The 14,885-nt window shown below is 40.8% G+C and overlaps 1 protein-coding gene across 9 annotated transcripts in view; it reads left to right on the plus strand.

The window, feature by feature from the left end:
- The window catches only part of cacna2d1 (calcium voltage-gated channel auxiliary subunit alpha2delta 1), a 515,041-nt gene that overhangs the window by 461,703 nt on the left and 38,453 nt on the right, over positions 1 to 14,885 (plus strand). For all 9 annotated transcript variants that reach the window (XM_033039801.1, XM_033039800.1, XM_033039804.1 and 6 more), the window contains 2 exons: positions 10,898 to 10,982; positions 12,416 to 12,478. In XM_033039801.1, the coding sequence (XP_032895692.1) occupies positions 10,898 to 10,982; positions 12,416 to 12,478 (148 nt within the window). The remainder of the gene's footprint in view (positions 1 to 10,897; positions 10,983 to 12,415; positions 12,479 to 14,885) is intronic.

A 14,885-nucleotide genomic window follows, 5' to 3' on the forward strand; every position in this document is an offset into this window, starting at 1 on the left:
CCCTCTCTCCCCTCCCCTCTCTTCCCCCTCCTCTCCTCCATTACCTGGTGAGATGGCTCTCCTGGTAAGGAATGAAATTCAATCCATGGCAAGGAATGACATAGGATCAGAAGGTATAGAATCAATGTAAAAATGGCCCGATTGGAGTTATATAGAGGCCTACGAACAGTAGCCAAGATGTATGGTAAGTGGGGGAGGTTAGGGGGGAGAAGGGGGATAGAGGTAGAGCAGGGGGATAGGGAGGGGAGAGGTGTTATGGAGGGAGGGAGTGACTGAGGGTAGGGGAAAGGAGAGGAAGAGAGAGGTGAGGGAGGAAATGGGGGAGGGGAGAAGGACGGGAAAGAAAAGCGAGCTAAGACGAGCGGGAGGGAGTCCTGGGGGGTGAGGGGGAATGGAGGAGGATAGTAGGAGGAGGGATGGCGAGGTGATGAAAATATTAAATGCAAAGTTATTAACCTTATCTTCTGCCGTTAGTGCGGGCCCGTCAGCCGATCAAGCGCAGTTGGGGGCTATCGCTCAGTGGTGGAATATTGCGTTGGGGGACAAGGCCTCCCATGTGACAGGGACCCAACGGGTCCCACTTAGTCTAGTTGAGGTTTATAAAATTATGAGGGACCTAAACAGGATAGATAGAACATTTTTTCCCTGGGTAAAGTAGTCTAAAATTGGAAGCCACAAGTTTAATATTAGGTGGTGAAATTTAAAGATGATCTGAGGGGCAAATTTTTTCGAACAGAGGGTAATGATTATCTGGAACATGCTGCTTTCAGAAGCATTGGAGGCAGATACAATTACGTAGTTTAGAAAGTGTTTGCACGGTCACTTAGGAAAGGCATAGAGGAAGACAGGTTTAATGTGGAGAAATGTGTAATGTGTCATCATGTTGGCAAGAGTGAGGTGGGATGAAAGGACCTTTACCTGTGCTGCACATTCATTTGATTCAAAACTCAAATGGGACTGCAATTGTATAGTCTTCCCAGGTTACATCCATAATTCACATAAACAAACACATTGACAAACACTTGCGCTTGGTCCGCCGAGCCCTACTGGGTCTCCCGCTTGCTAACCATTTTAATTCCATATCCAGCCTTAACCCAGGATTGAGTAGGTTAACCTATGTTGAGCGTTTGTCGGCACTGGGCCTGTTCTCGCTGGAGTTTAGAAGAATGAGAGGGAACTCATTGAAACATAGAGAATAGTGAAAGGCTTGGATGGAGTGGATGTGGAAAGGATATTTCCTCTAGTGGGAAAGTCTAGGACCAGAGGTCATAGCCTCAGAATTAAAGGACGTTCTTTTAGGAAGGAGATGTGGAGAAATTTCTTCAGTCAGAGAGTGGTGAATCTGTGGAATTTTTTGCCACAGACAGCTGTAGAGGCCAAGTCGGTGGATATTTTTAAGGCAGAGATAGATAGATTCGTGATTAGTACAGGTGTCAGAGTTTATGGGGTGAAGACAGTCGAATGGGATTAGGAGGGAGAGATAGTTAAGCCCTGATTGAATGGCGGAGTAGACTTGATGGGCCGAATGGCCTAATTCTACTATTATGACCTTTCCCATTCCCATACTGACCTCTCTGTCCTAGAGTCAGGCCACATGCAAACTGGAGGAACAGCACTTCATATTCCACTCGGGTAGCCTACATCCCAACATTGTAGGAACATTGAAATCTCCAATTTTAAGTAACCTCAAGCAACTCTCCTCCAGTGCCTCCCTTTCTCCTGCATATTCGGCCCCTCCACCCTTTTCTTCCCCTCCTCCTCGCTGTGTCCCACCTGGACTCACACCTATTTCTCCCCTCCCCTTCCACCCATTTCCCTTCCTCTTGCTTCACAAGTCGCAACTCTTCAATCCTTTTGTCTCACAACTTCTGTTTTAATCGCTGGCCTTTGATCCAAACATCTGCCTATTAACATCCCCCCTCCCCTTGTCTTTGTCCACCTATTGCCTGCCACGCTTTGTCCTGCCTCTCCTCTCTCCCACTTTCCTTACCCCCTGCCCCCTCTACAATGTCTGAAGAAGGGTCCTGACCCGAAATGTCACCTATCCATGTTCCCCAGAGATGCTGCCTGACCCACTGAGTTACTTGAGCACTTCTGTCCTTTTACATAATATTAAGTAGTGACTTATTATTGGGGCCATTCTCCAAATGATTACTAGTAATGTGAAAAGCCTGAGGATATCTAACATTGTTGAAAAGAAAAAGAAAACTTTGCAGATGCTGAATAATACAAAGATGATTGGAAATACTCAGCTAGCCAGGCAGCATCTGGAAGAAATAAACAGATTTAACATGTTGGGTAGATGGTGTTTAGTCAGTTGGACAGTTTGTACAAAATGGAAAGGCTGGTCTGGATCAAAGGTCATCTACCTGTAATGTTAACTCTGTCTTGTGTCTGACTCCACGGATGCAGACTGACCTGCTAAATATTTCCAGCATTCCTTTTTTAATTTCAGTTTAAAACATCTGCAATGTTTAGTATCTCACAATGCCAATTTCATGTGTTCCATCTCTAATTTTCTGCCATCTTCAGTTTAAATCTCATCTGAAAAGATCAATTGTGGTTAAGAAGCCTTCACTGCTCAATTTCAGCAGGGTCTACTGCCTTTTCTGTCATCAGACATTTCTGTAAGATCAGCCATTCTATAACATTTATTTTCACTGTGTAACATTTATTACAGATTTGTTTGTTTGTCACCTGCCTGTATTGACACATCTTGCAAGGGTTAGCCACTCATTGTCACCTCAATGGGAACCTATTCACCAATAAATAAAAGTGGGGTCATAACAGTAGCAGCTCACATATCTTTTGTTTTCATTGGTGGAGAATTGTGGATCCAAACAAAAAGTTCAATTTTGTAGTGTCTTTATTGCCAATGCAAGAGTCAAGAGGGTCGCATGTTTTATTGTCATATGTCTCAGATAGAACAATGAAATTCTTACTTACAGCAGCGAAACAGAATATGTAAACATAGTACACTGTAAACAATAAAATAATGAGAAAAAAAGTTCATTATGTGTATATATATATATATAATCATAAGGTCATGTGATAGGATCAGAATTTGGCCATTCGGCCCATCAAGTCTACTCCGCCATTCAATCATGGCTGATCTATCTCTCCCTTCTAACCCCAACACGCATACACACACATGTGTATTTATATATATTCACAAGTACACAGGTACATATAAAAAAAACACAATAATAGTGCAATAATAACAATGACAGGTAGTTCAGAGCTTAATGGAGGTTGTAGTGTTTAATAGCCTGATGGCTGTAGGGAAGAGCTGTTCCTGTACCTGGATGTTAAAGCCACCATCTATCCCCAAGATAAACAGCTCAATTTACAGTAGAATGCTGTGGAAATAGTTGAAACTATTTTAGTATTTGTTTGTGTTCTGTGTAAGAAACATTAAGCATAGCAGATGAAACATTCACAGAAGGCACAGTTTTAGGTACGATTTAGTTAATAAAGTTGAAAGATGTAATCGGCAGATTGAAAACAACAGAAGTTTTCAACTTGATCCATGGGTTTGCAACTAATGTTGGATGGTTAGTGCCCCGTTCTAGGCCTGAGGGCACGGTCGACAAACCCTATCCCAAAAATCTTGAGATTAAAATCCTAACCTAGGAAACGTAGATATCTTAAATCACAGTGGTTGGATCTTTGTATTTCAAATGTATTTAGGCAGCGTGATGCATGGTGGATTGTGCATTGCAGATTCAGATTTTGTACCTCTTGAAAATATATAGGTGACGTATGAGCATAGACATCATCACCACAACCTCTCCGGATCCCATATAAATTTCCCTTTCACATGATGTCTGGGATTATAGCAGTAAACCCACTGTTATGTGAGCTCTTTTATGCTCCCTGTGCTGCACAGTGACTCTCTACTTCGTAACTTAGTTTCCAAGATGCACTTTGTACTCTTTGAAATTGTTTTGATGGCGTTGACCTTCTTCATTTAGGAAGGTAGGCTGATGAACAGTATAGTGAAACCATACACCAGTAACCTGAATCAATATTGCACAGGAAACGTCAATGAACAGAGAAGCCATTGAATAATTGCTCTTCATTACAAAATAATAGTAGATGCAACGTCACTCCGGGTAATTATACTTGCGGATAAGATTATTTTTTCTGAAACTAGTAAAGAATAAACTTTAGACGGGACCTCTCACTTTCTGACCTCCTTACAGAATCGCTGCAGAAATATTTTGCCAGGAAAGGAAGTCAAAGGCTTGACCTCTGACTCTCCCGATATTCCATGCTAAGGAACTAGTGAGTCAACTTGCTAATTAAATTTGCTAGTGCCCTTGGGTCCGGGTTCCTAGCGGCTGAACCTTTCATGAATTAAGTGTTCCAGCACATCATTCTTAAAGATTTACTGGAAGATCTTTAATAAAATGACCTTTATCTGAAATCAATATGGTATACAGGAAACACTATTCTGGACTGATAATTCTGTTGAATACTACTCCACATTCCTGTGGACAAATTAAGAAAGGAGGGGTTATGCTAGATGTGTTTGTTAATGAGCAAAATAAATCGAGAACTTTTCTGATATGAGTAGCATGGAAGCGGTGCGGTGATGTTTATAATTTTAAAATAACTTAAAAGAAAATACAATATAAACGTGGATTTGATTTCCAGTAATGGTGAAGTGGAACAAGAAACGTAATAGATTTCAGGAAAAGAACTAGTTATGTTCTTGGGTATAAATTGGATTTTGGGCCATTGTGACCAAGAAAATGCAGTGAACCAGTCTGTTATATGAACCACACATCATCTTCTGCTTGAAACTTTGCTTTCATTGTTGCAGCTCTTTAGGATGGATAGACATCAGATGTTAATACATTTGTAATTGATTGTCCAAAGGCATCAAAGTATATTCCTTCCAAGGAAAATGATTTGAGTAAAATCTCATGTCATTGTGAGCGGCTACTAGTTAAAATCTTTAAATTAGTCAAATTAAGGTGTTCATGTCAAAGCGTTGGTATCTGACTGGAGGTTACATTGGAGTCCTCCCTAACCCTGACTTTGGTTTCATATTTAACCTATTGTCACAATCCCTTCCTTACATCTACAAATACTGTCTTGTTTCTCTCCGAAGTTACTAGAATCCTCTGTCTAAGCTTCGTGTTGGCTGAATCTTCGACTTTCCCCTGCTCCCTCTGCTCCACATATGACAGCCATTTGCTCTCTAAATGTTTACGTCTCATTTCCTGCCTTCTCCCTAATTTTCTTTTCCAATTTGTCTTTTTACTCTCCTTCACCATAATCTATACCCACAATTCCCAAACATTCTCAAGTTCAGCATGATCGTTGCTGCTTCTTGTTCCTCCTGCTGATGACATATATCAAAGCTTAAGTTTTGAAACAAGGCCTTATCCAGTCAACCCGAAGGGCAATACTCTGCTAAAGAAATCCTTTAAATTACTGTTCAATTTCAAATAAAGATGCCATAGAAAATTGTAAAAATACTGTCTTTGGTTCATTTGATTACAATTAAGCAAAGCAATCCTACCACTTGACAGAAAAACAATTCTGACAGTGAGTTTTATATAGTTACTAGACCAAGTGCAGACCCGTTGGGTCTGTTTCCCCAACGGCGTTTTTGGGGGGGGGGGGGGGGGGAAACTTCTATAAACATTGTACTACCGTGTACCGATCTGGCTGTATTTTGGCAACTTCCTCTCGTCTCTTGTGCTGTTCTGCTCATTACTGCTTCTCAACGTTGCTTTGTGTTGTTCCTTGAACATCCAGCAACTCGATTGCTCCCATCTCTTTGCATGATGAAAAAAAAAGAGAAAGATATTTATCACGATGTAGATATTCATAAATTTGTAAAGGTAATTTCATCTATTGTAGACATTTATAAACTTCTTAAGACAATTATGTATATAAATGCATTTACCTATAATTTAAAAAAAAAACATTACACAATTATGTACCATTTTGTATTTAATTTGGAAGCTTATTGTTGTGTCTCTTGTTCCATGCAAACTTCCAATAATTTTTGAAGCTCCTCAAGAGGTTCAGTCCTTTCTTGTTCTGTCTCTTGTTCACTTCTGCTCCATGCTGCTTCTCAACATCTCTTTACAGTGTCCATTCACCATCATGCAACTTGTTTGCTCCTGCTTCTGGGCATGAATTTAAAAAAAGGAGATATTTATTTCAATGTAGATATTTATAAAATTCTATCTGTCAATCCATCAACATACAAATAAAAAAGAGTTTTTGTATCATATACCAATTTCGGTGTTTTCTATCAATTTCTTGTTGTGTTGCTTGTTCCCTACTGTCCTTCATTTATTTCTCGCAGATCCCAAAGACGTTCAGTCTAAATATCTCGGATCCAGAAATGAGGCGACAGTGACAGCTCTAGACAAAAAGGCAGCATTTGAATGGTATTAGGGCATTCTGATAAAACTGAAGTAAATTTGTATCATGGATAAAAAAAAACAATGCACGGGTCTGAAATAATCTCAAATACTGACCTTTCATCCATCTTAAGATCTGAAGTTGATTTTCACTGATGGTTACAGAATTTTCAATTCCACTGCAACTCCTGGGAAAATGCAGTCAATCCTTACAAACAAAATAACTCGACAATAGACCAAAGTGGAAAGTAACACTCATGTCAAACAACAGAAAAGGTAACGATAATTTCCTACAAGGCAGAAATTAACCACATAACCTTGATACGCAATGCCATTACCAACACCAAATCCTCAAACATCAATATCTCGTCAATCATCATTTACTCAATAATTGACTCAACAATTGAACTGTACCTGATACATATACCCTAGATGTGCAAGCCTGTAGTTTTATATCCTGCAGCAAATAATCCATCTGCAAGCTTTATCGTGAAGCATGAGAACAGCTCCAGCAACTTTCGATCCAAAAATCAAATACAACTGTTAAGATTTTACATGTCACTTAATGTGTCCTTGAAGCTTTTTCTGAGGCAGCATTTTAAACTTTTGTGTGCAGAAATGCGATTCCTGTGTTAAACATCCCTTGTTGAACTGAGGAGCAATAATCAAAAGTGTCGAAACTCTGGACATTCAGTTCCTTCCTGCATCGCTTTTTGCCTTCAGTTTTGCCTACTTTCATTGACTTTAGGAAAATTTGAGCACTTAATGCAGCAGTCATTTCTCAACAAAGCATTTGTTTAATCACAACATTCCTGGTTGATGTCCCATCTTTCAGGAACACTTTTACTTGTTCCTTCACCTTTCCTCTGCTAAGAGCTACATATAGTTGGCCATGTTGAAATACTGGTTTCTCAAGGTATATCAAGACCTTCTCCATGGTTTGTCCTTGTGCCTTATGAATTGTCATTGCAAAACTCGACAGAATAGGGAATTGGCTCCGCCTAATGGGAATGTTTTCATCTTCTGTCAAATTGATCTTCATCCTAGGAATTAGAACAATATCTTCTTTGTAGGCCCCCATGTTGATTCTAGCAACTATGAGATTATTGTGTAGCTGTTCTACAATCAACCTCGTTCCATTGCATAGCTTTGGGGGTTGCAAGTTTCTGATTAAAACAATTGGAGATCCTTTCTTCAACTCCAATTTGTGTGGTGGTAAACCACAAATCTCGACTGAATCGAGGAATTCCGTTGGGAAGTGAGTTGAATTTGTTCCGTCAGTGACAGAATTGAAAGAATAGTACTCCCTCATGGTTCCAGGGAAGCGTCTGACACACGCAGAATTGATTCTTCTCATCGTATCATTGTGAGGAACCAAGATACAATTGTTAGAGAATAATGTTGCAGGGTGGTCAAATGCTGGATAGATATAATCAATGCAGTCATCCAGTGTTCTTGCTGAGAGAACCATGTCTTCTGGAATGTTAATTTCATTGTCTTCATTCTTTGCAATCTTGTCCTCTCCTACATCCAACAAAAATTTAGAATACTCACCCTTTCCTTCGCTCAATCGCATATTTCTCTTCAATTCAAACTTTGTGAAAGTCCGCCACAAGTACGATGTCTTGATGCAGGCGTTTTGAACATCAATATCACTTCCCATCTTCACTACAGGAAGGAGTTGTCTAAAATCACCACAACAAATGGTAAGAATTCCGCCAAAATGATCCTTTTTGCGGCATACATCTTGAAGAGTTCTGTCCACCGCTTCAAAGCACTCCCTCCTAATCATTGGACACTCATCCCAAACAATGAGCTTCACTCTCCTGAAGAAATCTCCCGTTTTAGAGTTGCTGTTGATGTTGCATGTTGAATCCTCCGTCACATGGATAGGTATCTTGAATCGTGAATGTGCAGTTCTTCCACCAGGCATTAATGTGGCTGCGATACCAGACGATGCTACAGCAATGGCAATTTGACCTTGAGCTCTAACCGTGGAGAGGATCAAATTTATGATAAATGTTTTTCCTGTTCCTCCTGGTGAGTCAATGAAAATCATTGAAGATAGATCCCTCTGCAAGTAGTCGCACACATGGTCATAAACTTCTCTCTGCTCAGCATTCAGCAGAGGCTCATTCTCATCAACAAATCGCTGTTGTTCTGATCTATTGTAATTCAATTCATTAAGTAAATCAACATTTTCACCATCAATGTCCATCCTTTCATTTCTTGGTCGGGGCAAGGTAAAATTTTCCAGTGTGGTGTTGCAATTCTCAAGCTTGTCCTGAATATAAAAGAGAGCCTGATCATGATATTTTTACACAATATGTGAACATCTCATGTTGTTTTGAAAGCTCCTCGGCTCACAGGCTATTCTCTGTACGGTAACTATGGCAACGATGTCTTTGAGCATCGGGGCTTGTGTGGGTGATAAGCCAGTTTAGTTTTGAAGTATTGGGGGGGGGGGGGGGGTATGTTATCCATTAAAAACGTGCGCTTAAACACGACGGAATGAAATGAGAAGCGCATACTTAGAAAGAAAAGCGAAATCTCTGACGAAGTGGAAAAGACGTGGGCGGTCCTGCGGCCCCCAATAGCCCCCAATGGGGGGGGGGGGGGGGGGCCTCACACACACTAACCACCCCCACACACAGAGTTGGAAAAGTGCATAAAGACCGTTCCCTACCTGTAGCCCCCAGGGGAGATTTGGTCGTCGAAGTCGGGTCCCTGCCGTCTTAAAATAGCGTATCTTGAAGTCGTCGAAGTCGGGTCCATCTCGGCAACGCGTGGGGGGGGTGGTGGGGGGGTTTGCGGTGCGGCATCACACACACGAAGCTTCGACACACACAGAGCCTTAAAAGTGTAAATGCCCGACCTCTTTTCCGTTTTTCTCTAATTTAATTAAGATGTGCAGGTGGTGTTCTTATCGAGGTTCAGGGGTGAATGACGTAAATATTTTCACACAATATGGGAACATCTCATGTTGTCTTGAAGGCTCCTCGGCCCACATCTGACTCTCTGTACTGTCACTATGGCAACGATGTCTATGAGCACTGGGCATTGTGACATCACACGATGGAACGTTCACCATTGGCTGGGGCTCCTGCATAGGCATATGTAAATGGGTCCATTCCGATTGGGCATCTGTGAGCATCGGGCATTGTGACATCACACGATGGAATGTTCTCCAATGGCTGGGGCTGGTGATGGCATATGTAAATGGATCCATTCCGATTGGTCATCTGTGAGCATTGGGCATTGTGACATCACACGATGGAATGTTCAGCAGGGGCTGGTGCTGGTGAGGCTTGTGTGGGTGAGAAGCCAGTTTAGTTGTGAGATTTTTGGGGGGGGGGGGGGGGGTGGGTAGGTAAGGTTTTGATTTAAAACGTGCGCTTAAACACGACGGAATGGAATGAGAAGCGCATACTTAGAAAGAAAAGCGAAATCTCTGCCGAAGTTGAAAAGACGCGGGCGGTCCTGCGTCCGGTTTTGGAGTTGCGGAGAATCAAAGGGAGCGCGCCAGCAAAGGGAGTGGGCCAGGCTGCCGGACGGACGGCCGGACGGAGTTCCGTTTCGGAATCTGGGGCGAGAGTTTTATATAATAATAGATATCAATGGACAATAGTTGTAAAGTTTTTAAGATATGATAATCCTGAAATATCTTGTGATCAACATATATCTGTTTACAATCTATTCTTTCTTTTCAGTAGATGTAATCTTTTTTTATCAAGCATAATTTGACAGAACAAAATGTGTTTGGTTGATATTTCACACAAAGGGTGGTGGGTGTATGGAACAAGCTGGCACAGGAGGTAGTTGAGGCTGGGATTATCCCAACATTTAAAAAACAGTTAGACAGGTACATGGATAGGACAGGTTTGGAGGGATATGGACCAAACCTAGGCAGGTGGGACTAGTGTAGCTGGGACATGTTGGCTGGTGTGGGCAAGTTGGGCTAAAGAACCTGTTCTATGACTCTATGATATGATTAATGTAGGAATATAAAGTGATTCTGCGTAGCATTCGTTATTTCACCAATACCTTCTTCATGAATTTATGGGGGGGAGAGGGGGGGGGGGGGGGGGGGAGACCATTACCTACAAGGTCAGCATTTATTGCCCTTGCCTCATTTACATGAAGTCTGACAAATCTGGTAACCCTGCAGTTTTGTTGTTCAGCACACTGAAGATGGGTGTTGTTGACATGATTGGGTTCTGGGCAATAGACAATAGGTGCAGTAGTAGGCCATTCGGCCCTTCGAGCCAGCACCGCCATTCAATGTGATCATGGCTGATCATTAGCCATGATCACATGGGAACGTGCAGCATCTAGGAGGGATAAAGACCACCCTGCCACGAGCTTTTTTTTTAATAGAAACTGAAGCTGTAAAGATTGCACAGAAAAAACAATGTGTTGCCTGAATTTATTTGAGAACTTGAGCCATTCTGATTTTTTTTTTAAAAGTACATTTGTTTTCTGACAGGACTTTTTCATTCTTTTTTCAGGCAAGACTGATCTGATCTTTAATCTTTTGCTTGATGCTGGATTTACAACTGAGCTGGTTATAAACTATTGGAACAAAACAAGGCCGTAAGTTTTGAGCTTCTGGTTTGCATGAACTGCACCTCGTTAATTTGACTTCATCCCCATGCAGAGGACTTCTATCTGCACCAGATGGACACATAAATGCAGAGAAAATAAGCAGTGGTTGATGGCAACCAAAAAAAGCAATTATTTTGCACAGGCTGTGTATGTTGGCCTCGAGTGAAATAAACGTTAAACACTGTTGTATCTGTTAAAAATTTCAGGACAACACTTCATTTTAAAAATAAATTAACATTGGCGATGAGTGTGGAATTTGCATTTGCTATTCCATGAGCAGTAAAGCAGGATTTTACTGATCTACTTTCCAGCCAACCAGAATATTTGCTGGCATCCGTTGACCTTGAATTTCCCACACAAATATATCAGGTGCCTGGAAGCAGAATAACGTGTATATTATTTTCTGTTTGCCATTACTTTTAATTAAATTCCTTTGATTAATTTAAACCTAGTATTATGGTTGAGCATTAACAGGCTTCAAATTGCATTTGGAACCATATTTAACTTCGCAAAGGCGACATGAATAGTTTCTGCTCTGGCTGAGGAAGTGCTGGCAGCAGGGCGACTGGTCGGCTTGCAGCAGATGGTTCCCACAAAATGAGTCTAATGCACTCAAGTGGAAGGTGACAAATTATACTGTCAAGGGACTAGTGAAGAATATTTGTGGTGGCTTGGTGGCGTAGCTGGTAGAATTGCTGCTTCACAGCGCCAGAGCCACGTTCAGTCCTGACCTCAGGTCCTGCTCTGTGTGGAGTTTACATGGTCACCTTGTGACCACGTGGGTTTCTTTCGGGTGCTCCAGTTTTCTTCCACAATCCAAAGACATGCGTGTTTGTAGGGCAATTGGTTTTGGTTAACAGAAAATAGACCATAATGTGATTATGGCAGTTGATGAGAAAGTAACATAACGCAGAACTAATGGGAACAGGTCATAATGATCAGCTTTGACTCAGCTGGCCGAAGGGCCTGTTTCCATGCTGTATCTCTAAATTAAACCAAAATAAATTTGTTTTTTGACTGCCTGTGGAAATAGCCTTTTTTTAGATCCAAGGATGCAGGGCAGTTGCAATGAAAGCTTGCTTTGTTAATGATATTGCCTTAAGGATTTTTCTCTGTTGAGCTTTAGGATGATGGTCTAGAGTTGGAACGGGGTGGGTCCTTGGCTTACCCTTCCTAAAGTCCACAAATCACCTCCTTGGTTTCACTGACATTGAGAACAGTGTTGTTGTCACCATTCAATCAGGCGATCACTTTTGTGGCAATGGGCGTGAAATTCAGTCAGTTCCACAGCACAGTAAATGAACTGAAGAAGGATTGCAATGTCCCAACAAAGACCATGAACAGTATATCAGATAATTTTGTGATGTTGCCATAGTAATGTCCTAGAAAATATAATAATCTAACAACTCTTTCTAAATTAGGGCTGGAGTTCTTGCCAGATTCGTAGCAACTGATGGTGGCATCACACGAATTTACCCTAAAAGGTAGGATTACTGAAACAAATTGCATGTGTGGTGGGAATAGTACACACAGTTTTAGTTACGGCATGCAGTGTTTTGTTAGGCAGAACCCCATGAGAACCAAATTTGACACTGAGTCTTGCTAGCAGCCATTACAACAGGTAAAGCATAGTCAAAAAGGTAAGTTTGAGGAAAAAGCTGAGGATGGCAAAAAATGATAGAGAGGTTTAAGGAAAGGGGTGAAATTCCCAAGCTCGGGAATGTGAAAGCTGAAAGCCTGGCTGTCCATGGTGAAGCAAGTCACCTTGCAGATGAGCAGGAGACCAAAATTAGATTAAAGGGTCGTGGGATTGGAGGAAATGACTGAAATAAGGTGGGACAACATGAAGCGATTAATGCTGCATCTTTCATGATTTCAACCCATCCCTAAATCTAAAATCACTGACATTCTTTTGATGTTGTAGTCACTGCCACAATATAGAATTTTCACCAACTTGCCTTCATAGTTCATGCCAAAGTTTAAAAGAAAAATACTATTGCACCTTTGTAATTACACAGCAAATGTAATTGAACGATGCAAGGGATTATTTTAAACCATCTGTTGTGATATGGCTGAAAAACTAAATAATTTGGCTCTGCTACAAATACACAACAACATACAGGCACTTGGATTATACTCAAAATCCACTAACCACAATTACAGCACCAATATTTCCAGAACAGAATTATTGTTAACTGCTTTTCATTTGGATAAGTGTGTTTGTTGCTGTATCTAAGAAAGCTGAGAAATATAACATGGCAATTTGACTAATAATCAAGTATTTTCGAGCAGAAAAATTAGCCTCATGCAGCAGTTCAAATTAATATTGAGTTAGATTTGAATTGGAGGCTTTTTTTTAATAGCAAGGTTCAAATTTAAACAACCATATTATTTCATTTAAACAACTTCGATTTGCCAAGAACGTACGTCACACTATTTATAAACGTGTGACTTTTGTATAACCTTAACCCAAATGCAAAGAATGAAGCATAATAATGGTCACAATCAGTCACAAAGAAAGTAACAAATATGCTTTAACTTTTCATCCAAGTGTAGCCTTTGTTGATCTGCAATTCGCAGGTGATTAAATTTTAGGTGTTGGTTTATGAGAGCTCTGATTTGTGCCATGACCTGGGTTATCCATGTAACTGAACCTCTGGCTGTCTGCAGTCCAAAAGTAGATGTTATGTTCTGGATGCACATAAATGTTCGGGTTTATCACTACCAGTTCACTTGATAGTTAATGAACAACAAGATCATAAACGAGTCCTTCTCAGTACGGAGATGTGTACTACCGCTATACACTTGTACTGTATCTGACACGCTCATCTAAGATGTATCCAAGTGCTAAAGTATAGTGATATTTGTACTGGACTGTCTACAAAGATGAATTTCACTGTACCTCGGTACATGTGACATATAAAGTACCATTGTAACCATTGAAAGTGAATTTTGAGGCATGCAAGTAACAGTAGACAGAAGCAGTATACCAGACACAGATTCTGAAGGTTTCAAATGAATACAAATAAAAAGTACGAGCACAGGAAACAGAAACAGGAGTGGGATATGCCTGTTAGCTCCTTGAATCTGTTCTAATTATGGCCAATCCAAATATTGTCTCCATACAATTTTCCCATGCGCTCTCCACACTTCTGAGCCCCTGTCCCAGTTTAGGTCTATTGTTAGTGTCCTTGGTCAGCCTATGTGGTGCTTCCTTCCATCTTTTGGGCTGTGGTAAGTGAGTGAGATGGTTCAGGTTGCTGCTCTGTCAATTAGCTCGAAGAAAAAGCCAGGGCAAAGTGAGTGTCAATAGGTTAAAATAGAACGTATAGCAAGAAATAATCTGAAAATGCAAATAATTGGCTTTTAACTGTTTTGTATTTCTTAACATTCCACACATTGCTGGCTAGCATCTGTCACCTAACACTACTGATGATTAATCTGTACTAAGAACAAATTAATTGCACTTTATAGCTTTTCCACTGGATATATTTTATACAACTTAATGGTTTTGGCTGGTTCTTGCCATTTGCTGTTGACCACAGTTGACTTTGATGTGGAGCTGTTGACTTTCACAAGGCTGAAATCATCATAAGTGGAATCGTAGGCTTGGTCACATTCCTTGTTCTACGCAGGTCTGCTCATGTGCCTTTGTACGCAGGCATAGATCTGGGATGCAGATCTGTTATAAAGATTACTTTCTATCCCTTATCCAATTACAATCTACCTGTTTATTATGTGGACTCACAATCAGCCTTAGTTTCTGATGGAGAGAGGCATTGCAGAGTAGATGCAAAAGTAGCAGCAGCGTAGACTTGATGGGCCGAATGGCCTAATTCTGTTCCTAAAACTTATGAACTTATGAAAAGAGAAAGAGTTGGCTTTGTAAGT

This window comes from Amblyraja radiata, chromosome 21 (genome assembly GCF_010909765.2).
Source record: "Amblyraja radiata isolate CabotCenter1 chromosome 21, sAmbRad1.1.pri, whole genome shotgun sequence".
Lineage (NCBI taxonomy): Eukaryota > Metazoa > Chordata > Chondrichthyes > Rajiformes > Rajidae > Amblyraja > Amblyraja radiata.